This window comes from Mesoplodon bidens (assembly GCF_964165515.1).
Source record: "Mesoplodon bidens genome assembly, chromosome: 8".
In the NCBI taxonomy this organism is placed as follows: Eukaryota; Metazoa; Chordata; class Mammalia; order Artiodactyla; family Ziphiidae; genus Mesoplodon; species Mesoplodon bidens.
Window position 1 is genome coordinate 68,765,340 of NC_138165.1, and position 23,461 is coordinate 68,788,800.

Sequence of the window (23,461 nt, forward strand, 5' to 3'; positions counted from 1 at the left end):
GAGCCTGAGCCGGCTCCACCCTCTACAGTTGTGCATTCTTTTCAGCAAGGACAGCCCTTGCCCTAATGTGGAGCTATGCTGCAGAGCAAGAGGGACCAGGGCCGATGCTCAGTGTGGACTGGGCATGCACCATGGCTGTCCTGGCACCAGAGTTCTGGACTGTTCCCAATCCACTTCCTTTGCAAGTGCCAGCAACGATTGCCCCTAACCCCATTTGGATACTGCCCCAGGTCCAAGCCAGCCCCATCCCCTACAACTGTGCACTCCTTTTGGCTGTGGCAGCCCTTGTCGCGGTGTGGAGCTGTGCCACAGAATGAGCCCAGGCCAGAGTGGATGCTCAGCTTGTCTGAGGTATGTGCTGGGGTGGTAGTGGGAAACAGGCCAGAGACCTGGGCAGTTTTAATCTGCTTCCTCTGCCTTATTTCAGAAGTAAGCAAGCATGTGCATGTTCTTCATGAGTGGAGTCTAGGTTTCTTATAGCCCCACTGTCAATCCTACTGGTTTTCAAACCACCTGAAGCGACTCATCTTCCTGGCGGTGGACCCCAGGGATGGGGCACCCAATAAGTGGTTCAAACCGCCCACTCCTCAGGGAGGATCTTTGAGCCTGTGTACTCCCTCCACTTCTGTGCCCCCTCCAAGAAGAGGAGAGGGATTACACAGACTTGCTTCTCATCCCCTCCTGCTTGATTTCATGTGCATCTTTCTTACACCTTTGGTTGTATAAGAGTCTTAATGCCAGTCTCCAGTTTGTTTTCAGTAAGAATTGCTCTACAAGTAGATGTATTTTTGATGTGTTAGAGAGGGGAAGTGAGCTCTGTATCCTCTTTCTCTGCTATCTTGATCCCACCCCTCAACTTTTTAGTTAAATAAGTTCAAAGTTAAAAAAAGCCTTTTGTTAGATTATCCTGTGTTTTGCATATTTGTTGTTGTTCAGGAGATGAGGTAAATTAAACCAGGCGATTAGATATTATTTCAGATAAGAATTTTTTTTTTACTTGAAGTATAGTTGATTTACAATGTGTGTTAGTTTCTGGTGTACAGCAAAATGATTCAGTTTTACATATATATATTATTTTTCATATTTTTTCCATTATAGGTTATTATAAGATATTGAATATAGTTCCCTGTGCTATACAGTAGGACCTTGTTGTTTATGTGTTTTATATATAGTAGTTTGTATTTGCTAATTCCAAACTCCTAGTTTATCCCTCCCTCCTGCCCTTTCTCCTTTGGTAACCATAAATTTGTTTTCTATGTCTATGAGTCTGTTTCTGTTTTGTAAATAAGTTCATTTATATCATATTTTAAATTCCACATATAAGTGATATCATACGGTATTTGACTTTCTCTGTCTGACTTTTTTCACTTAGTGTGATAATCTCTAGGTCTGTCCACGTTGCTGCAAATGGCATTATTTGTTTTATGGCTGAGTAGTAGTCTGCTGTATACATATACCACATCTTCTTTATCCATTCATGTGTCAGTGGACATTTAGAGTGCTTCCATGTCTTGGCTGTTGTCAGTAGTGCTGCTGTGAACATTGGAGTGCATGTTTCTTTCTGACTTAGAATTTTCTCCAGCTATATGTCCAGGAGTGGGATTGCCAGATCATATGGTAACTTTTTTTTTAAGGAACCTCCATACTGTTTTCCATAGTGGCTGTACCAATTTACATTCCCACCAACAGTGTAAGAGGGTTCTTTTTTCTCCATACCCTCTCCAGTATTTATTATTTGTAGACTTTTTAATGATGGCCATTCTGACCAGTATGAGGTGATACCTCATTGTAGCTTTGATTTACATTTCTCTGATAATTAGAGATGTTGAGCATCAGATAAGAATTTTTAATTGAATAATTAAGGTTATCACATATGCTGTTAGCCTTATACCACCTGTGTGTTTCAAAGTGCAGAATAAGCATCATCACCAGGTAGTTTGAATATCAGCAGATTTCTTAAGATACTGTACATTCTAGTAAGCCCATGTTTCTCTGCAGTGGTAGAAATAAGATTATTCTTGTTTAGATGACATAGAAGAGATCATACTTAGCAGGTCCGACCTGTTACAAATAGGAGAGCCTAGCAAGGAATCAGAATAGCTTGCAAGGTTGAGCCTTCTTTGTGTTCCCAGAGTTTGAAGAGGACTGGCCTTCAGTGATAAAAGGGATTAATTACTGATTGTATGTGGATTTGAAGATCTGTGAAGTTCCTTCCACATCTAAATATGCTTTCCTCTTACCTGCCAACAGGTACAACTGTAACTGCTTTACGATTGTTTAAGAATCTACCTGTAAGAAAGCAATTTTACTCAACTGCTAAAAAATGTAAAGAGGAAATAAAAAAGGTCCAAGACCTCCTCATAAACTATGGTGTACTTAAACCTGATGTAAGGATTGTTTTTGTACATAACAAGGTAAGCATTATTGTACTTTCTACAGGATTTTTTTGGTATATGATATAATAAAGGGACAATGTATTTTATCTAAATCAGTTAGATATGTAAAGAGTCTTCTTTCAAAATTTGTCCACTTTTGTTTAGCTTTTTCTTTATTGTTTAGAGAGCATCTTCACTTTGTTACCTTATATCTATATGAAATCTCATTGAACCTTTTATTTCTTAATTTCTAAGATAGGTGATTCTACCAAGAGACTTTTCCATCCAAGAAATGTTTGCTTCCTAAATATGACGATGAGTAAGACTTGTTCTTTCCTTTAAAGAGTTCACAATTTAGTAACATTTTCCACCTTCTATTCTAAACTGTTTCTTCTTTGGAAGAGTTTTTTGTTAAGTTTTTAAAGGAAACTCTACCTCATTTCTTTCCATTTTTCAAAGCAGGGCTGATAAGGAATTCCTCTTGTTGCTTGATGAATCTTAGGGGAAAGAAAGGTTTACATATCTTCTGATTGTTATGTTTTTCATAAAATTCCACACGTGCACTTCAAAATATTTAATGTAAGGTGAGTAGAACCACACAGCAGAAGTTTAGAAACCTGATGGGGAGTAGAGAGTTAACATTTATTAAGGACGTACACAATGCCAGGGCCTATGCTAGGTGTGTGAAACTCCTGTATCTACAGCAACAGCCAGGTGAGGTAGACATTATATCAATTTGCAGTTGTCCTCTGAACTCAGAGGTTTGATACTCTGCTCAGTGCTGCACAGCTGGTAAATTGTTGAGATGGGGTTCAAAACTTTACCTGCCTACAGAGTATAGGTTCTTCACACTCTACTGTTTTGTCTTCCCATTTTAATATTACATTACATTTGCGTGGTTCTTTTCCAGGTTTCATAGCACTTACAGTAACCTTGTGGGTTAGACAGCCTTATCTCTATTTGTATGGGGAACTTGAAGCTCAGAATGATCTAAGGAATTGTTTTCTATTTTACAGTAAGTAATACTACTGAGGTCAGAACCCTTTTTTCATCCAGTTTTCTTTCCACTCCATGTCTTTTTACTTGTTATTAAGAAGATTCCATATTAAACCAAGTTATGGTGGAATATTTATGATCAAAATCTTTGGTCATCTTAAAAAAATAAAGAAAAACATTAAGAATAGTCAACCACCTGTTCGTGCTGGCATAGAGCTCAACCAAATGATACCTTGAGATTCCTTCCAGCTCTATCATGCTAGGATTCCTCAGGATGTTGATAGATAGAGACTCATCCTGTTAATATAAATAACCCTATGACCTCTTGATCCAAAGGACATTTAGTCATTAAAAGTTGAATTACCCAAGTTAAGAAAATATTAAGGGCAGAAGAAACAGTGATCAGGAAGGGAAAAAAAATGGAAAAAGGTAAAACATGAAGACAGGAGCTACATTTTTATAAAAGAAAAGTGACTACAACCAAAGAGAAAAGTTTTAAGAGAAAACAGAAGAATATTATTGCCCTGTGTAATGGAGATGCGTATTTAAAGTCAAATATATATCTTCTAAGCTTTGAATAAGTTTATATTATTATCCCAACCTGTGTAAGATCATCAGTGTAGGCATTTGAAAATGGAAAGTAGTATTTTTTAATATACCGTATTTTATAATTTTTGGAAGAGACTGTATCTGAACTTACACTGAGCAAACACAGGTCTCTCGGTGACCTTCAGTAATTTCAGATGCATTTCAAGTCCTGGAGAGTGTTATACCATGCAAGTAATGTAAGACTATCAAAAGTTTTATAGTAAAATTAAGTATTAGCTATTATTACACAAGGAAATCATGAACTCAATTATATTTTCAAGCTTTTTTCTTTTAGTATAAATTATTTTTTCACTCTTCTATTTATTAATAGTGCTATTGTGCCTCAAATGTTATATTGTTAAACGTCCTAAAATAGCATTGATACATTATCATAAATCTCTTTGAACACTGAGTCCTGCTCTGCTCTTATAAACATGCTTATGTTTGTCATTCTTTATGTGCTTTTCTGAAGAATTTTTTTGCCTTAGCTTAAAATTTAAAGATGGAAATATTGTTGTCTCTTCTTTTTTTGAAATTTTTTTCTACATTAGAAACAAACAATCATATTGCACATAATATGAGAAGTACTATTGCTATTTTGACATCTTGGATTAGATAGTGTTCCTTCTTTTTATGAAGGTTTAACCTGCCAAGACATTCTTTGAATACTGATAATGTTGATGTTCTTGCCAGTATGGTTATGTTAGAAAGAGGTATTTTTCTTCTTTCATCACCATGTTCCTTGAAAGCATATTGAATAATGAGACAGCCAAAGAGAAATAATTTACAAGTGGATTCAGTGACTTTATTTAAAGTAGATTTTGTTTGGAGAAATGCTAGAGCCATTTCTTAGATGAGCAGTACAGTCTTCAACTTTTGTTTTGTAACTGAATCCCTGTGAGGTCCTGCTACATATATTTTCATTTATAAAGTAGCTATTTCCCAGAATTAGAAGTTTTTCTCAATGTGGTGATATCTGAAACCCACTTAGTAGTATTAGCTCTTTCATAAATACATGAGTAATTTTATAGACCACTAGTTTAGAACATAATGGTAAATATGTGATTTCAGATAAGGGATACTTTCATACTTCATACTTGTGGATTTTTGTGATTTTCCTTTGCTTAAAATATCATTTGTATTTTTAAAAATTGTTTTGAATTTAATCCTGTCTTGATAATTAGAGTCCTGCTGGTATTGCAAAAGCTGAATTGGAGGGCTTCCCTGGTGGCGCAGTGGTTGAGAATCCACCTACCGATGCAGGGGACACGGGTTCGTGCCCTGGTCTGGGAAGATCCCACATGCCACGGAGCGGCTGGGCCCGTGAGCCATGGCCGCTGAGCCTGAGCGTCCGGAGCCTGTGCTCCGCAATGAGAGAAGCCACAACAGTGAGAGGCCCGCGTACAGCAAAAAAAAAAAAAAAAAAAGCTGAATTGGATATTATTGACATAAGAAGGTCTGATCTGTCTCTTACAGAAGAGAGAGAGAAGTAATTTAAGGAATGGCTTTCTACCTATCCCACCTCCATGTGACATGAATGTTAAGGCTTATTGGGATCAATTTATTTATTTTTGAAGTCTGGAAGAATGATGACCAAGAATGAGAAAGAAGGGACACATTTATTAGATTATAAACTAAAGATAAATAAGTGGTAGTTTATAATCTGTATCCCCTACATTCATGTTATTCCCTTTGTTCATTTTATTCTACTTTGCATCTTTTAGCCTTTTACTCTTTTTTTTTTTTTTTTTTTTGCGGTATGTGGGCCTCTCACTGTTGTGGCCTCTCCCGTTGCAGAACACAGGCTCCGGATGCACAGGCTCAGCGGCCATAGCTCACAGGCCCAGCCTCTCTGCGGCATGTGGGATCTTCCCGGACTGGGGCACGAACCCGTGTCCCCTGCATCGGCAGGCGGACTCTCAACCACTGCACCAACAGGGAAGCCCTTACTCATGTATTTTTGAATGTCCCAGTTTTGTTTCACCTGTGCTGTGAGGAATCAAGAAAAGTCCTTTGCCCATAACTGGACCAGAATTAAAGGGTCACCCCTCCCCCCGCCCATCCCAGCCAGTGTTGTGGAGGCAGTATAATCAAAGAGAAATTCCAGTCCAGGACTGTGGTTCAAATGCCCCTTCCTTCTGAAGAATATATTCTTCCAGTTCTAACCTTGAAAGTTTGGGTGGTTTGTTTTTATTTCTTTTTTAATTAGTGAAGGTGGATGTTCCTTCAGATATATTTTAAGGTTAGCTTGGGGCTCATTATCAATCATGATTGGTTGTTTGTTTATTTGTTTTTATTTGCAAATTAATGATAACTTTTTTTATGGTTCTCATTTTTCTTCTTTGTTATATTAACTTCTTTTACTTTTCACCTAACTTCTGTGAAATATTATATAGAAAAGATGAGGGACATATATAAGTCAAATTTTAGTTTAGTTGATTTCTAATTTTGATGTTTGCTCACACTGTTAAAAACGTCTTTGAAGTCTTCCCATATCCGCCAGCAAGACTTAGTTATTATGTAGCTTTTTCCATAGCATTTTCTGCGTATTCCTATTATGTCACTTTTGCTTTGTTGGAAATGATATGCATTCTCTCTCCCCGTCCCACCAGCCTTTTGTGGAAGGGAGGGCTGCATCTTGCTTATATCTGTATTACTCTTAATGCTCACTTAGCATTACAAAATTTTGAGTATACAACCATAAAAAAGAATGAGATAATGCCATAGAGATTATCATACTAAGTGAAGTAAGTCAGAAAGAGTAAGGCAAATACCGCATAATATAACTTCTATGTAGAATCTAAAATACGACACAAATGAACTTATCTGTGAAACAGAAACAAACTCACAGATACAGAGAACAAACTTGTAGTTGCCTAGGGAGAGGGGGTGGGGGAGGGAGACATTGGAAGTCTGGGATTAGCAGATGCAAATTATTATGTATAGAATGGATAAACAGCAAGGTCTTACTGTATAGCACAGGGAACTATGTTCAGTATCCTGTAGTAAACCATAATGGAAAAGAATATATATATATATATATATAACTGAATCACTTTGTTGTACAGCAGAAATTAACACAGCATTGTAAATCAACTATACTTCAATAAAATAAATTAAAACAAAAACCCAAAATATTGAGTATAGTTCCCTGTAGTATACAGTAGGTCCTTGGTGGTTATCTCTTTTATATATAGTAGTGTATATATGTTAATCCCAAACTCCTAATTTATTCCTCTTTCTCCCCTTTCTCCTTTGGTAACCAAAAGTTTGTTTTCTGTGTCTGTGGGGTGTATTTCTGTTCTGTATATAAGGTCACTTGTATCTTTTTTTTTTGATTCCATATATAAGTGATATTGCACGATATTTATCTTTCTCTGTCTGGCTTACTTCACTTAATGGTACAATAATCTCTAGGTCCAGCCATGTTGCTGCAAATGCCATTATTTTATTCTTTTTTATGGCCGAGTAATATTCCATTGTATATATATACCACAAATGGGACATAATTGAAAGCTTTTGCACAACAAAGGAAACCATAAACAAAACAAAAAGACAACCTACAAAATGGGAGAAAATATTTACAAATGATGTGACCAACAAGGGATTAATCTCCAAAATATACAGAGAGCTCATACAGCTCAATATCAAAAAAAAACCCAAACCACCCAATCAAAAAATGGGCAGAAGATCTAAATAGATATTTCTCCAAAGAAAACATATAGATGGCAAAAAAAGCACATGAATCAAAAAAAAACCAAACCACCCAAATCAAAAAATGGACAGAAGATCTAAATAGATAATTCTCCAAAGAAAACATACAGATGGCCAAAAAAGCACATGAAAAGATGCTCAACATTGCCAATTATTAGGGAATTGCAAATCAAAATTACTAGTACCACTTTAAATTCATGATCACTAATCTTTGTACTGCCTGGTAGTCATACTGTGTTTCTCTTGCCCATTTTCTCTCCTGGTCTCCTATATCAGTGCTTTAAACAAACTTTAATATGCATACAAATCACCTGGGGATCTTGTTAAAAGTGCAGATCCTGATTTAGAAGGCCAGGGAGGGCCTGAGATTCTACATTTCCGACAAGTCTCCAGGTGGTGCAGTTGCTGCTGGCCCATGATCCACACATTGAGTGGAAGTCCCAAAGGGCTATTTCATGTGTTCTCTTCTCAGTCAAGTCCTTCTTCCCTAGCTTCACAAGAGTAGCACAGGGAACTAGGACATAACCTGATCTTACATCCTATTTCACTGAGAAAATTGAGGCAATCAAGAGAGAACTTTTACAGACTACCCACCTGTCTGCAATTGTGCCCATACATTCAGCCTTCCCTTCTGTTACTGCAGATGTATGTGTCATGTTTCTAGGCAAGGCCAATTCCTTCACTTGGGCAAAACTTCTTAAAATACTTGTCTGTATTCATTGTCTCCAATTACTTTCCCCCCATTCTCTCTTGAACCCACTCTAGTTAGACTTTCTCTTTCTGCCAGTCCACAACTCTTACCAAGGTCACCATTGACTTTCAAATTTCTAAATCCAGTGGTCACCTCTCAGATCTTATCTTACTTAACATTTGCCACAGTTGATCTCCGCATCCTTGAAACACTTTTTCACCTGTCTTCTAGGTCAACACACATACTTGGTTTTTTTCCTATCTTTCTACCATTTGTTATCAGTCTTCTAGTTCCACCTCATATCCTAACTTGTAAACATTTAGTGTCCTGTGGCTCAATTCTGGAATTTATCCTCGTGTGTGTGTGTGTGTGTGTGTGTGTAATTTATTCTCATATATATTCTTTTCTTGATGTGCTTATTCAGTCTTATGCCTTTAGATGTCATTTATACCCTGATGACTCCTCAATTTTTATCTCCATTCTATAGCTCTCTTCTGAACTCCAAACTCATAGATCAAACTACCACCCCGAATCTCTCTTTGGATGTTTAGTAATAAGCTCCTCACATTTAACATGACCAGAAGTGAGCTCCCTGCATTGTCTCTCAGAATTGCTCTCTCCACATCCTTCTGCAGCAGTCTGTGAGAATTCTGTTTCTCCTGTTGGCAAACCAGAAGCCTTAGGGTTATCCTTGACTACTGATCCTCTCACACTTCAATCTGATAAAAGAGTAAATTCTGTTGGTCTACCTTCAAAATATATCTAAAATCTAACTACTTTTCACCATGTCTGACTACCACTGTCGTCCAAGCCACCATCATCTCTCACCTGGATTTTTGTAATAGTACTCTAATTGGATCTCCCCACTTCCTACCTTTCTCTCTTTAGTCTATTCCCAGCCCAACAGCTAGGGTGACCTGTAAAAATGTAATTCAGGTCATGCAACTCCTCTTCAGTGAGTTTCCATCTCAAAGTCTTTATAAATGGCCTGTGAGTTCTACATAAAGGTTAGTAAACCTTTTTTTGTAAAGAGCCATAGTGTAAATATTTTGGATTTTCTAACTCATACAGACTCTCTTACAACTGTTCAGCTCTGCTCTTGTAGCATGAAAGCAGCCGTAGGTATTAAAACTTTAAAAAGCAGGCAGTGGGTTGGATTCAGTCCTTGGGCTATAGTTTGCTGACCCCTGTTATAGATGATCTGATCCACTATTATGTCTGATCTCATTTTTTTCTTTTCTTGGCTTCAGCTAACTGGCCTCGTTTTTCTCTTGAACCTACTAGTCATACTTCCAACTCAGAACCTTTGTATTTGTAGTTCCTTTGCTTAGAACATTCTTCGGTATATCTGGCTCAATCCTCATCTTTTAGTTCTTAAAACTTCTCAATGACACTTTCTTTAGCCACCCTAAAATTATAACCATTTCTCCCGCCCCACACATGTTTTCCTGTTGCTTCTTCTTAAAACTTCTCAAAATCTAATACACTGTATGTTGTACTTATCTTTTTTTTATTTTTTATTTTTTTATGGTACGCGGGCCTCTCCCGTTGCAGAGCAGAGGCTCCAGATGCGCAGGCTCCATGCGCAGCGGCCATGGCTCACGGGCCCAGCTGCTCCGCGGCATGTGGGATCCTCCCAGACCGGGGCACGAACCTGTGTCCCCTGCATCAGCAGGCGGACTCTCAACCACTGCACCACCAGGGAAGCCCTGTTGTACTTATCTTAATTTATTGTCTCTCTCTCCTCTGGAATATAATTTCCATGAGGGGAAGCATTTTTGACTATTTTTTCACTGATGTGTCCCTAGTGTCGACGGTAGTACTTCATGTAGGTACTCAAAAAATATGTGTTAAAATAATGAGTATGATCAAGGATTGAAAGCATGGAGGACAGGAGTACTCTATCACATTGGTGCCACTAGCCCATACTGGATTGTGAACATAGGTATTAAAGCACCAAAGATACAGTGGTAAATGGTGTCACTAGAATTAGAAATAGCAACTGGAAAAGAGAGGTGGGAAAACAGCAAGTATCAACTTTTATACTCGAGACATTTCCCTTTTTTTCTGGAGGGCTCCTAGAAAGTCACAGAAGAGGGAGGGCTGACTTTAGCCACTTGGCAGGTGGGTGTTACTGATTCAGTGAAGTAGGAACAACCTGTAAAAGTGATTTCACCTAGAACTCCACAAGTGGGTGGGTCATAGGCTGATTCTATTACAGTATAATTTGCTAATATAGATAAATGGACCAAGATCATTCTAGGTAGAGGAATAGTATGAATATAAAAGATGTAGGTAGGAAAGTACAGAGCACATTTAGAGGCAGTGAATAAGTCAATTTAAGTGAGTAAGTATTTTATATAAAGGAATACAGGAAGATGAATCCTGAAAGACAATTTGAGGCTAGATTATAAAGGGTCTTGAATGCTAGGCTGATTTTTTTTTTAATAGAAAATTGGGAGTAGGGAAATGACTTGATCACGGTGTAACCTCAGACAGTTAGTTAGGTAGTAGTGTGCTGGGAGAAATTATAGGAGGCTATAAGTGGTGACATAAGTTAGGAAGCTGTAACAAAAGTTCAGGCTCTATGGGTCTGAATAGGATAAGCAGATTGGGCATAGAAAACAGTGTGATTGCTATTATAAGGAAGAATCAATGAGACTGATTGACTGCACATAGAAAATGAAGAACAGAAAAGATTTGAGGATACCAGATTTATTTAACTTAATGCCTAGGCAAATGATAATACTATATACATGCCTTTTTTATTCCTGGATGGGTGCATCTGTCTTTCTCCTCTTATATGTAGTACATTCATGAATTACTCTGGCATAATTTTGATTTCACTCCAGAAAGAACCTAATAGAATCAAACCAAACTTTTAAAGTGAAGTTATTGTTACCTCATCAGTAGAAAGTTTTTGTTAACTAATCAGTTAAGAAAGAAAAGCTAATCATCTCCAGGCTGGATATTATTTGTCAGCCTTAAAACTTGTTGCTTGTTGCTTAAAACTTGTTGGCATATTTGCCTGAATAGGATGTATGGGAAGAGAATTGCCATCAGTTAAGTACCAGAGAGCCAGCTGATTGTAGGAGTGTTGGCAGTTCAGAATCTGTAGGTTTGGTCGTCTTCTTTCTTTTCTAAATATTATTGTGTTAAGAACACTTTAGATGAGATCTACACGCTTAACAAATAGTTTAAGTGTACCATATAGTATTGTTGACTAGAGGTATGGTGTACAGCGGATCTCTAGAACTTACTAACCCTAACTGAAACTTTATGCCTATTTATTAGTAACTTCATATTTCCCCATCCCCCCAGTCCCTGTTAACCACCATTTGACTCTGATTCTATGAATTTGTCTATTTTAGATGCCTCATATAAGTGGAATTATGCAGTATTTGTCTTTCTATGACTAGTTTATTTCACTTGGCATAATGGTCCTCATGATCATCCATGTTGTTGTCACATGTTGTAGAATTTCCTTCTTTTTTAAGCCTGAATAATATTTCATTGTATGTATATAGTACATTTTCTTTATCCATTCATCCATCAGTGGACATTTAGGTTGTTTCCACATCTTGGCCATTGTAAATAGTGCTGCATGGGAGTGCTAGTATCTCTTTGAGAGTTTGCTTTCAATTATTTTGGAAAATATTCAGATGTAGGATTGCTAGATCATTTGATAGTTCTATTTTTAATATTTTGGGGTATCTCCATGCTGTTTTCTGCAGCAGCTGCATCACTTTGCATCCCCACAAATAGTATGCAAGGGTTCCAGTTTCTCCACATTCTTACCAACACTTGTTGTCTTTTCAGTAGCCATTCTGACAGGTGTGAGTTGATATCTCATTGTGCTTTTTGATTTGCATTTTACACTGAGCATTTTTTTTTTTTTTTTTTTTTTTTGTGTGTGGTACGCGGGCCTCTCACTGTTGTGGCCTCTCCCGTTGCGGAGCATGGGCTCCAGACGCGCAGACTCAGTGGCCATGGCTCACGGGCCCAGCTGCTCCGCGGCATGTGAGATCTTCCCGGACCGGGGCACAAACCCGTGTCCCCTGCATCAGCAGGCGGACTCTCAACCACTGTGCCACCAGGGAAGCCCCTGCTGAAAGTTTTTAATTGTGAAAGGTTGTTCAGTTTTGTCAGATATTTGTTCTGCATCTATTGAGATGATCATGTGATTTTTATCCTTTGTTTTGTTAATGTGGTGTATCACATTAATTTAAATGGATATGTTGAACCATCCTTACATCCTAGAGATAAATCCCACTTGACCATGGTGTATGATCTTTTTAATATGCTGTTGGTTTGATTTCTAGTGTTTTGTTGAGAATATTTGCATCTGTATTCATCAGGGATATTGGCCTGTAGTTTTCTTTTCTCATAGTATTCTTCTCTGGCTTTGGTATCAGGAAAATGCTGGCTTCATAAAATGAGTTGGAAGTGTTTCTTCTTTCTCAGTTTTTAGGAAGAGTTTGAGAAGGATTGGTGTTAATTCTCCTTTAAATGTTTGGTAGAACTCACCAGTGAAGCCATCTGGTCTTAGGAGTTTCTTTGTTGGAAGGATTTTGATTACTGATTCAAACTTCATACTAGTTATAAGTTTCTTCAGACTTTTCTCTTCTTTCATAACTTAATCTTCGTAGGTTGTATGTTTCTAGGAATTGAGCCCTTCTTGTAGGTTATCCAGTTTATTGACATGTAATTGTTCATGTTGTCTGTCATGATTATTTTTATTTCAGTGACATTAGTTGCAATATCTCTTCACTTCTAATATTATTTATTTGGATCTATTTTTGTTAGTCTAGCTAATAACGGTTTGTTAATTTTGTCCCTTTTCAAAAAACCAACTCTTATTTTTGTTGATTTCTTTTTCTGTTTTTTTTTTCTATTTTGTTTATTTATTTTATACTCTAATCTTTATTTTTTTCCTTCTGCTAACTTTGGGCTTAGTTTGTTGTCCTTTTTCTAGGTCTTTGAGGTATACAGTTAGGTTGTTTATTTGACATCTTTCTTTTTTAATGTAGGTGTTTTTTCTGTGAACTTCCCTCTTAGTATTGCTTTTGCTGCACCCATAAGTTTTGGTATGTTGTATTTTCATTTTCCTTTATCTCAAGGCATTTTATAATTTCCTTTTTTATTTCTTCTTTGACCTAGTGGTTGTTCAAGAGTATGTTGTTTAACTTCCACATATTGTGAATTTTCCGGTTTTCCTTTTGCTTTTGATTTTTAGCTTCATTGCATTGTGGTCAGAAAAAATACTTCGTATGTTTCAATCTTTTGAAATTTGTTAATACTTGTATCGTGACCTAACATATGATTTATCCTGGAGAAAGAGCCAAGTGAGCTTGGGAAGAATATGTATTCTGCTGCTGTTGGGTGGAATGTTCTCTATATGTTTATTAGGTCTATTTGGTCTATATAGTTGTTCAAGTCCTTTGTTTCCTTATTGATTTTCTGTCTGGATTTTCTATCCATTATTGGTCTGAAAAAAAGAACAACTAGAGAACCATGTAGAAGATGGAGTTGCATTGTAGAAGAGGTGGTTGGGGTAGCTTCCTTTAAAATGTGTTAGGGAGGGCTTCCCTGGTGGCACAGTGGTTGAGAGTCCGCCTGACGATGCAGGGGACACGGGTTCGTGCCCCGGTCCAGGAGGATCCCACATGCCGCGGAGCGGCTGGGCCCATGACCCATGGCTGCTGAGCCTGCGCGTCCGGAGCCTACGCTCCGCAATGGGAGAGGCCGCAACAGTGAGAGGCCCGCATACTGAAAAAAAAAAAAAAATGTGTTAGAGAGAAGTAAGAGTCAATTTGGAGAAGAAAAGTCTCTTGAAAAACAAAATGTAATAGAAAGGTGATCTATACAGTTCGAATAAAGAGGAAAAGCTGAAATCAAATATTGTATAAAGCAGTAGCAGCTTGATTTGCAGATAACCTTTTCTGTAAAGTTAAATATGGGAGGATGTAGTGATTGCCTCAGAGATCCACAATTAAAGAGCTGATCAGAAAGACTGATCTGAAAGATTTCTATAAACAGTATTAAGAATATAAGTAATCTGGAAGCAGTTATTAAACTCTGGTTGAATTCCAAAAGAATTTTCAGGGCTTCCCTGGTGGCACAGTGGTTGAGAGTCCGCCTGGCGATGCAGGGGACACGGGTTCGTGCCCCGGTCCGGGAAGATCCCACATACCGCAGAGTGGCTAGGCCCATGAGCCATGGCTGCTGAGCCTGTGCGTCCGGAGCCTGTGCTCCGCAACGGGAAAGGCCACAACAGTGAGAGGCCTGCATACCGCAAAAAAAAAAAAAAAAAAAAAAAAAGAATTTTCAGAGGAGGTGGCTTTAGAACTGGTTCTTGAGAAAGACTTAGTGGGCAAAAGCATTCAAAGCACATGCCAGGTCAAGGAGTCATGAAAGGTCAGAGTAAGCCGGTATAGGAAAATAGATGAGGCTGGAAAGGTTGCTTTGGTCTAGATTCTAAAGGATCTTATGGACTTTTCATGGGAGTATGGACTTCTTGCCAAGTGGTGAATGGGAACATAATAAGGACATTTAGTAGGAGACTAACAGAATATGATAATTCTCATGGCAGTTGGAGAATGAACCAAATTATGTGTAGTAGTTGTGTAACAGAAGAAGCTGGTTCAGTAGTCCAAGCAGTTGCACAGAGCATGTAGAAAAGGGTATAGGCAAGAAAAACATTTCTTTTTTTTTTTTATATCTTTATTGGAATATAATTACTTTACAGTGTTGTGTTAGTTTCTGCTATACAGCAAAGTGAATCAGCTATATGTATACATATATCCCCTCCCTCTTGAGCTTCCCTCCCACCCTCCCTATTCCACCCCTCTAGGTCATCACACAGCATCGAGCTGATCTCCCTGTGCTATGCAGCAGCTTCCCACTAGCCATCCATTTTACATTTGGTAGTGTATATATGTCAATGCCACTCTCTCACTTCGTCCCAGCTTCCCTTTCACCCCCGTGTTCTCAAGTCCATTCTCAACGTCTGCATCTTTATTCCTGCCCTGCCACTAGGTTCATCAGTACCATTTTTTTAAATTCCTATATGTGCATTAGCATACAGTATTTGTCTTTCTCTTTCTGACTGACTTTACTCTGAATGACAGACTCTAGATCCATCCACCTCATTACAAATAACTCAATTTCATTCCTTTTTATGGCTGAGTAATATTCCATTATATATATGTGCCATATCTTCTTTATCCATTCATCTGTCGTTGGACATTTAGGTTGCTTCCATGTCCTGGCTATTGTAAATAGTGCTGCAGTGAACATTGTGGTACATGTATCTTTTGGAATTATGGTAAGGAAAATATTTCTGATGTAGATAAGATTTGATTAGCAATTGGAAATAATCTTTCTTGCTTTAAAGACCACAAAGAGTATCTACAATCTCCCTTTGAAAATTATGCAGAGGTTAACTTATGTTTTCAATTTTTTGCTTAGTTTTTTTGACTGAACCATACCTTCTTTACATGATTCAAAACCCCAAAACTATGAAAAGGTAGAGTGAAAAAATTAATCTCATCTTTTGTCTCTTATATGCCTAGCACCTATAAGCCCCCCCTCCCATAGGTAAAGTTACTAATTTCTTCATAACCTTAGGAAAAAATAATTATGCATACTATATTCCAAAACATGAATATAAAATAAAATAAACATTTAAGCAGAGTAAAGTAAGCATAAAAGATTTTATATTTATTTTTTTAAGGGGGGAGAGAGGGGTCTTTTTTTTTTTTTTTTTTTTTGGTGGGTGGGGAACAGACACTTCTGCAGTCTATGGGGTTTTGGGGAATCTAAGGATTTTGGATTTTTGTGGGCATCCACTTAGATAACTATTCAATGTGTCAGGGTCCTATTTTTCCTAACCAGGGCCCTAATCTTATCATAGAAGATCTGTCTTGATTAGGAGTTTAACCTTCTTCAGAGTTTGGCTCCTTTGATGATTATATTCTAGACCTGGTCCTCGGATTTCTGTGCCTTCCTGCAGCAGAAAATGAGATCCTTTTTGTCTGCTACCAAGAAGGCTCTCTACTTTCACAATTGCGCTTTTTTAAAAATTTTATTTATTTTTTTATACAGCAGGTTCTTATTAGTCATCCATTTTATACACATCAGTGTATACATGTCAATCCCAGTCTCCCAATTCATCACACCACCACCCCAACCCCCCGCTGTTTTCCCTGCTTGGTGTCCATATGTTTGTTCTCTACATCTGTGTCTCAATTTCTGCCCTGCAAACCAGTTCATCTGGACCATTTTTCTAGGTTCCACATATATGCGTTAATATGCAATATTTGTGTTTCTCTTTCTGACTTACTTCACTCTGTATGACAGTCTCTAGATTCATCCACATCTCTACAAATGACCCAATTTCGTTCTTTTTTATGGCTGAGTAATATTCCATTGTATATATGTACCACTTCTTCTTTATCCATTCGTCTGTCAATGGGCATTAAGGTTGCTTCCATGACCTGGCTATTGTAAACAGTGCTGCAATGAACATTGGGGTGCATGTGTCTTTTTGAACTATGGTTTTCTCTGGGTATATGTCCAGTAGTGGGATTGCTGGGTTGTATGGTAGTTCTATTTTTAGTTTTTTAAGGAACCTCCATACTGTTCCCCATAGTGGCTGTATGAATTTCCATTCCCACCACTAGTGCAAGAGGGTTCCCTTTTCTCTACACCCTCTCCAGCATTTATTGTTTGTAGATATTTTCATGATGGCCGTTCTAAGTGGTGTGAGGTGATACCTCATTGTAGTTTTGATTTGCATTTCTCTAATAATTAGTGATGTTGAGCAGCTTTTCATGTGCTTCTTGGCCATCTGTATGTCTTCTTTGGAAAAATGTCTATTTAGGTCTTCTGCCCATTTTTTGATTGGGTTGTCTGTTTTTTTAATATTGAGCTGCATGAGCTGTTTATATATTTTGAAGATTAATCCTTTGTCTGTTGATTCATTTGCAAATATTGTTTCCCATTCTGAGAGTTGTCTTTACATCTTGTGTGTAGTTTCCTTTGCTTTGCAAAGGCTTTTAAGTTTCATTAGGTCCCATTTCTTTTTTTTTATTTATTTTATTTATTTTATTTTTTTATTTTTTGCTTAATAACAAATTTAATCAGTTATACATATACATATGTTCCCATATCCCCTCCCTTTTGCGTCTTTTTTAATTTTTTTCTTTTTTCTATTTGGCCATGCCATGTGGCTTGTGGGATCTTAGTTCCCCAACCAGGGGTTGAACTCAGCCCCACCACCCCCACCCCGCTCAGTGAAAGCACTGAGTCCTAACCACTGGACCGCCAAGGAATTCCCACATAAGAGACTTTAAATATCGAACCCTTCTAAATAAATTTTACCAGTTTTAAACACTAGGGCTGCTTAGTAAGAACCAAATCATATTAATGCTTATTATGTTAATAGAATGTGATATTCTTTTAACAGTAGTATTTGGTATTATGATGGAATAATCCGTAATTTTATACTAAACTCAAAACATTCAGCAATAAAGTTTCTATAAGCTTCTATAGCTAATGTTGTTATCGTACTGCCAGTGCGGAAAGAGATTGCCTTTTCTTATATTGTGGTTGTGCCACTGCCCTTTTCTGAACCATTCAGTACAAATACATGTCCAGGAGTAGATAGCAATAGATACAGATCCAATTATATTGTAAGACCTTAGAAGTAGTTAAAACTTCTGATTTTTAAGAAATTGAAACGTGAAGTTCTTAGTACATGTCTGCAAATAATTTATGTGAAAAGTTTGGTTGCACTCTATGCTAATATGTATACTTTGATTTCATATTCTAGGAGTCACCTTTGCTCAGGCAGTCTTATTAGCATTATAGTTTTTAGTTAATTCTTTATTATCTATGTGTAACCTCCTTTTTCCCATTATCACAAGTTGCCTTCACAGTTGAGGTTTACTAATTAAATCCTGAATATTCTCATCTAACTTCAAATAGTATATGTCAATGAAGTAGGAAGAGTGGCAAGATATATTTGGCTAACTTCAATCAATTACATGGCGTGCGTGTAATAATATATTTTTTATTGAGGTGTTTTCTCGCTGTCATCATCCTGACTAGAGTCAGATTCTTACTTGGCACATCCAGATGCTCCAGCTTTGTGTGACCTAGATAGAAAACATATGGGGGTATGTGTGTGTATTTTTAGCACACATTAAGCTTTCAGCCTAAGGGCAAAATATATGAAAAACTTCAGGAAGTGAAAAGAAGATCTCTGTTTTAGAAAATAATACAGGATTGATGAAATGGTGGGGACAGCAAACTGAAAATCACTTGCTGTAAAAACTGTAGCACTTAAAAATTCAGTACTTTCTGTATCCTTAATTTTTAAGTACTACACTTAATTGTTTAGTTCTTTAATAATGGGTCCTGGTTTGAAAATGAATCTTAATTGCCTAAGTAATAGTGAAGATTTAATTTATTGGCAGACCTCTTTATTGTTTATTGTTAGCCCAACTATAACTACTTAGAAAATGCTTCTAAATCAGCCCCCTGATCTGATGCAGTAATTGCCCAGTGTGAAATAATGCTCTAGAACTGCTAGTAGTATTTACATTAAAAAAAAAAAATTCACAATCAGTGGTTCTCATGTTTCACAGCTTGTTTAGAGCCCATTTCCTCAAGTGATCTTTTTGCAGTTCTGTATACTAGCTTTTCAATAGGTCAGGCAGTGCAATAGCATCTTTGCATTAATCAGCAGCTAAGATTCATATCTGAGGCATCACTCTAATACAAACTAAAATACACAAGATGACGTTTCCACTAGAAAAATCACAGGTTTTATAGCTGTATTAAGTGCAGGAATTTTAAAACATTAGTTTTCTTGAAATATTTTCATGACTACTCATTTTAAATACATTTTATACATATGTATGAATCAGAGAGCTAGCTGGCTAGCTTTAAGGAGATAAACTTTTTGTGAATAAGTTTTTATTGCTCAACTACTCCTTGTTAAAAATAACTTGTGATGTAGAAAGTATGAAGCAGATGACACTTAATTTATATACAGTTGCAGATTATTCAGAACCGTAACCTGCTTCTCTTATTTTGAGTATTTTTCCTTAAATCACCAGCTACTGGCTGGCTTAAAATAACAACCATCATAGCAGAAGCCAGCACCTTTTTGTCTTTTTACACTCACACACATACAAACACAAACACGTGCAGAGGAAATGGAAAGATTACAGTCTGGCAAAAATAAACAGAGAAAATAAACAGACTTACCACTTTACCAGCTATTTCACTCCTAGGTATATACACAAGAAAAATAAAAATATATTTCACACAAAAAGATGTACATGAATGTTTATAGCAGCATCGTTTGTAATAGGCAGAAAGTGGAAATAACCCACACGTCCATCATAAGAGGCAATGATACTTCAAATGTATATCCATATAGGGGAATATTATTTAGCCATTAAAAAAGGAATGAGTTCCTGACAAAAGTCTAGGACCAGCCAGCTTCACAGGTGCATTTTAACAAACATTTAAAGAATTAACACCTATCCTTCTCAGACTGTTGAAGAAGGAATGCTTGTGAACTCATTCTACAAGACCAGCATCACCCTGATACCAAAACCAGACAAAGGCAGTGGAAAAAATATTATAAGTCAATATCACTGATGAACGCCGATGCAAAAATCCTCAACAAAATATTAGTAAGCCAAATTCAGTAATACATTAAAAGGATCATACACCATGATCAGATGCAATTTATTTGAGGAATGCAAGAATGATTCAGTATCCACACATCAATCAGTGTGATATATACCACATTAACAGATTGAAGAATAAAAATCATAGGATCATCTCAGTAGGTGCAGGAAAAGCTTTTCACAAAATTCAACATCCATTTATGATGTTAAAACTGTCAACAAAGTAGGTATAGAGGGAATGTACCTCACCTTAATAAAGGCCATATATGACAATCCCACAGCTCACATCATACTCAAAGGTGAAAAACTGAAAGCTTTCCCTCTGAGATCAAGAGCAGGACAAGGTTGCCCACTCTCACCACTTGTATTCAACATAGTATTAGAAGTCCTAGCCCCAGCAGTTAGATAAGAAAAAGAAGTAAAAGGAATCCACATTGGAAAGGAAGAAGTAAAACTTCCACTCTTTGCATATGATATGATACTATGTATAGAAAATCCTAAGGATGCCCCCAGAAAACCATTAAAACTAATAAATGAATTTGGTAAAATTGCAGGATATAAAATTAATATACATAAATCTGTTGCATTTCTATATATTAACAATAAACTATCAGAAAGAGAAATTAAGATAACAACCCCATTTACAATTGCATCAAAAAGAATAAAATGCCCAGAAATAAATCTAACCAAGGAGGTAAAAGACCTGTACTCAAAAAACTATAAGATATTGATGAAAGAAATTGAAAATGACACAAACAAATGGAAAAATAAAACATGCTTATGGATTGGAAGAATTAATATTGTTAAAATGACCATACATCCCAAGACAGTTTACGAATTCAGTGCATTCCCATCAAAATACCAATGGCTTTTTTCACAGAACTAGAAGAAATAATTCTAAAATATGTATGGAAACACAGAAGACCCAAAATGACGAAAACAATCTTAAGAAGAACAAAGCTGGAGTTATCATGCTCCCCAATTTCAAGCTATCCTACAAAGCTACAGTAATCAAAACAATATGATATTGGCACAAAGCTGGAATTATCATGCTCCCTGATTTCAAGCTATACTACAAAGCTACAGCAATCAAAACAATATGATAGGGACTTCCCTGGTGGTGCACTGGCTAAGAATCTGCCTGCCAATGCAGGGGACACAGGTTCGAGCCCTGGTCCGGGAAGATCCCACATGCTGCGGAGCAGCTAAGCCTGTGCACCACAACTACTGAGCCTGCGCTCTAGAGCCTGCAAGCCACAGCTACTGAGCCCACGTGCCACAACTACTGAAGCCCACACGCCTAGAGCCCGTGCTCCGCAACAAGAGAAGCCGCCACAGTGAAAAGCCCATGTGCTGCAACAGAGTAGCCCCCGCTCACCACAATTAGAGAAGGCCCACATGCAGCAACGAAGACCCAGTGCAGCCAAAAATAAATAAAACATAAAAATTATAAAAATATATATATATATGATATTGGCACAAAACCAGACACAAAGATCAATGGAAGAGAATAGAGAGCCCAGAATTGAACCCTCATGTATATGGTCAATTAATCTATGATAAAGGAGGCAAGAATATACAATGGGAAAAAGACAGCCTCTTCAACATATGATGTTGGGAAAACTGGACAGCTACATGCAAAAGAACCAAACTGAACTACTTTTTCACACAATTTACAGAAATAAATTCAAAATGGATGAAAGGTTTACATGTAAGACCTGAAACTGTAAAACTCTTATTATAAAACGTAAACAGTACATTCATTGCTCTTAGCAATATTTTTTTGGATCTCTCTCCTCAGGCAAGGAAACAAAAGCAAAAATAAACTAATGGGACTACACTAAAAAGCTTTTGCACAACGATAGAAAACTGTCAACAAAATGAAATGGCTGCCTATTGAATGAACAAAGATGTTTGTCAACAATATATCTGATAAGGGGTTAATATCCAAAAAGTACAAAGAACTCAACAACTCAACATCATAAACAAATAAACTGATTTAACACTGGGCAGAGGATAGCACAGGGAGATCTGCTTGGTGCTTTGTGACCACCTAGAGGGGTGGGATATGGAGGGTGGGAGGGAGATGCAAGAGGGAGGGGATTTGGGGATATATGTGTACATATAGCTGATTCACTTCGTTATACAGCAGAAACTAATACAACATTGTAAAGCAACTATACTCCGTTAAAGATGTTAAAAAAAAAAAAAGGCAGAGGGGCTTCCCTGGTGGCGCAGTGGTTGAGAGTCTGCCTGCCGATGCAGGGGACACGGGTTCATGCCCCAGTCTGGGAAGATCCCACATGCCGCAGAGCGGCTGGACCTGTGAGCCATGGCTGCTGAGCCTGCACGTCCGGAGCCTGTGCTCTGCAACAGGAGAGGCCACAAGAGTGAGAGGCCCGCGTACCACCAAAAAAAAAAAAAAAAAAAGGCAGAGGACCTGAGTAGACATTTTTCCAAAGAAAACATATAGATGGCCAACAGACGCCTGAAAAGATGCTCAAAATCACTGATCATCAGGGAAATGCAAACCAAAACCACAGTGAGATACCACCTCACACCTGTCAGAATAGCTATTATCAAAAAGCAACAAATAACTGGTATTATTTGAGAGGGTGTGGAGAAAAGGGAACCCTCCTGCACTGGTGGGAATGTAAATTGGTGCAGCCACTAAGGAAAACAGCATGGAGGTTCCTCACAAAATTAAAAATAGAACTACCACACGATTCAGCTATTCCACTTCTGGGTATTTTTCCAGAGAAAACAAAAATACTAATTTGACAAAATATATGCACCCCTATGTTCATTGCAGTACTGTTTACAATAGTCAAGATATGGAATGGGGCTTCCCCGGTGGCGCAGTGGTTGCGAGTCTGCCTGCAGATGCAGGGGACACGGGTTCGTGCCCCGGTCCGGGAAGATCCCACATGCCGTGGAGAGGCTGGGCCTGTGAGCCATGGCCGCTGAGCCTGCGCGTCTGGAGCCTGTGCTCTGCAATGGGAGAGGCCACGACAGTGAGAGGCCCGCGTACCGCAAAAAAAAAAAAAAAAAGATATGGAAGCAGCCTAAATGTCCATTGACAGATGAATGGATAAAGAAGATGTGGTACATATATACAGTGGAATACTACTGAGCCATAAGAAAAGAATGAAGTCTTGCCATTTGCAACAACATGGATGGACCTAGAGGGTATTACGTTGAGTGAAATAAGTCAGAGAAAAATAAATACTGTATAATTTCATTTATATGTGGAGTCTAAAAAAACAAATGAGCAAACATAACAAACTGAAAGACTCATGGAGAACCAACAGGTGTTTACCAGAGGGGCGTTGGTGGTGGGATGAAAGTAAAACAACAAAAAATAGTAACTATGTGAGGTAATGAATGCT

General features: G+C 37.6%; 1 protein-coding gene across 3 annotated transcripts in view; it reads left to right on the forward strand.

Moving 5' to 3' along the window:
• PMS1 (PMS1 homolog 1, mismatch repair system component) overlaps positions 1–23,461 on the forward strand; it is a 97,933-nt gene that overhangs the window by 34,796 nt on the left and 39,676 nt on the right. For all 3 annotated transcript variants that reach the window (XR_014016463.1, XM_081242007.1, XM_081242006.1), the window contains one exon: positions 2,251–2,414. Coding sequence is in view for 2 of the 3 variants with exons in the window: in XM_081242007.1 (XP_081098133.1) it covers positions 2,251–2,414 (164 nt within the window). In the remaining variant the exon portion in view is untranslated. The remainder of the gene's footprint in view (positions 1–2,250; positions 2,415–23,461) is intronic.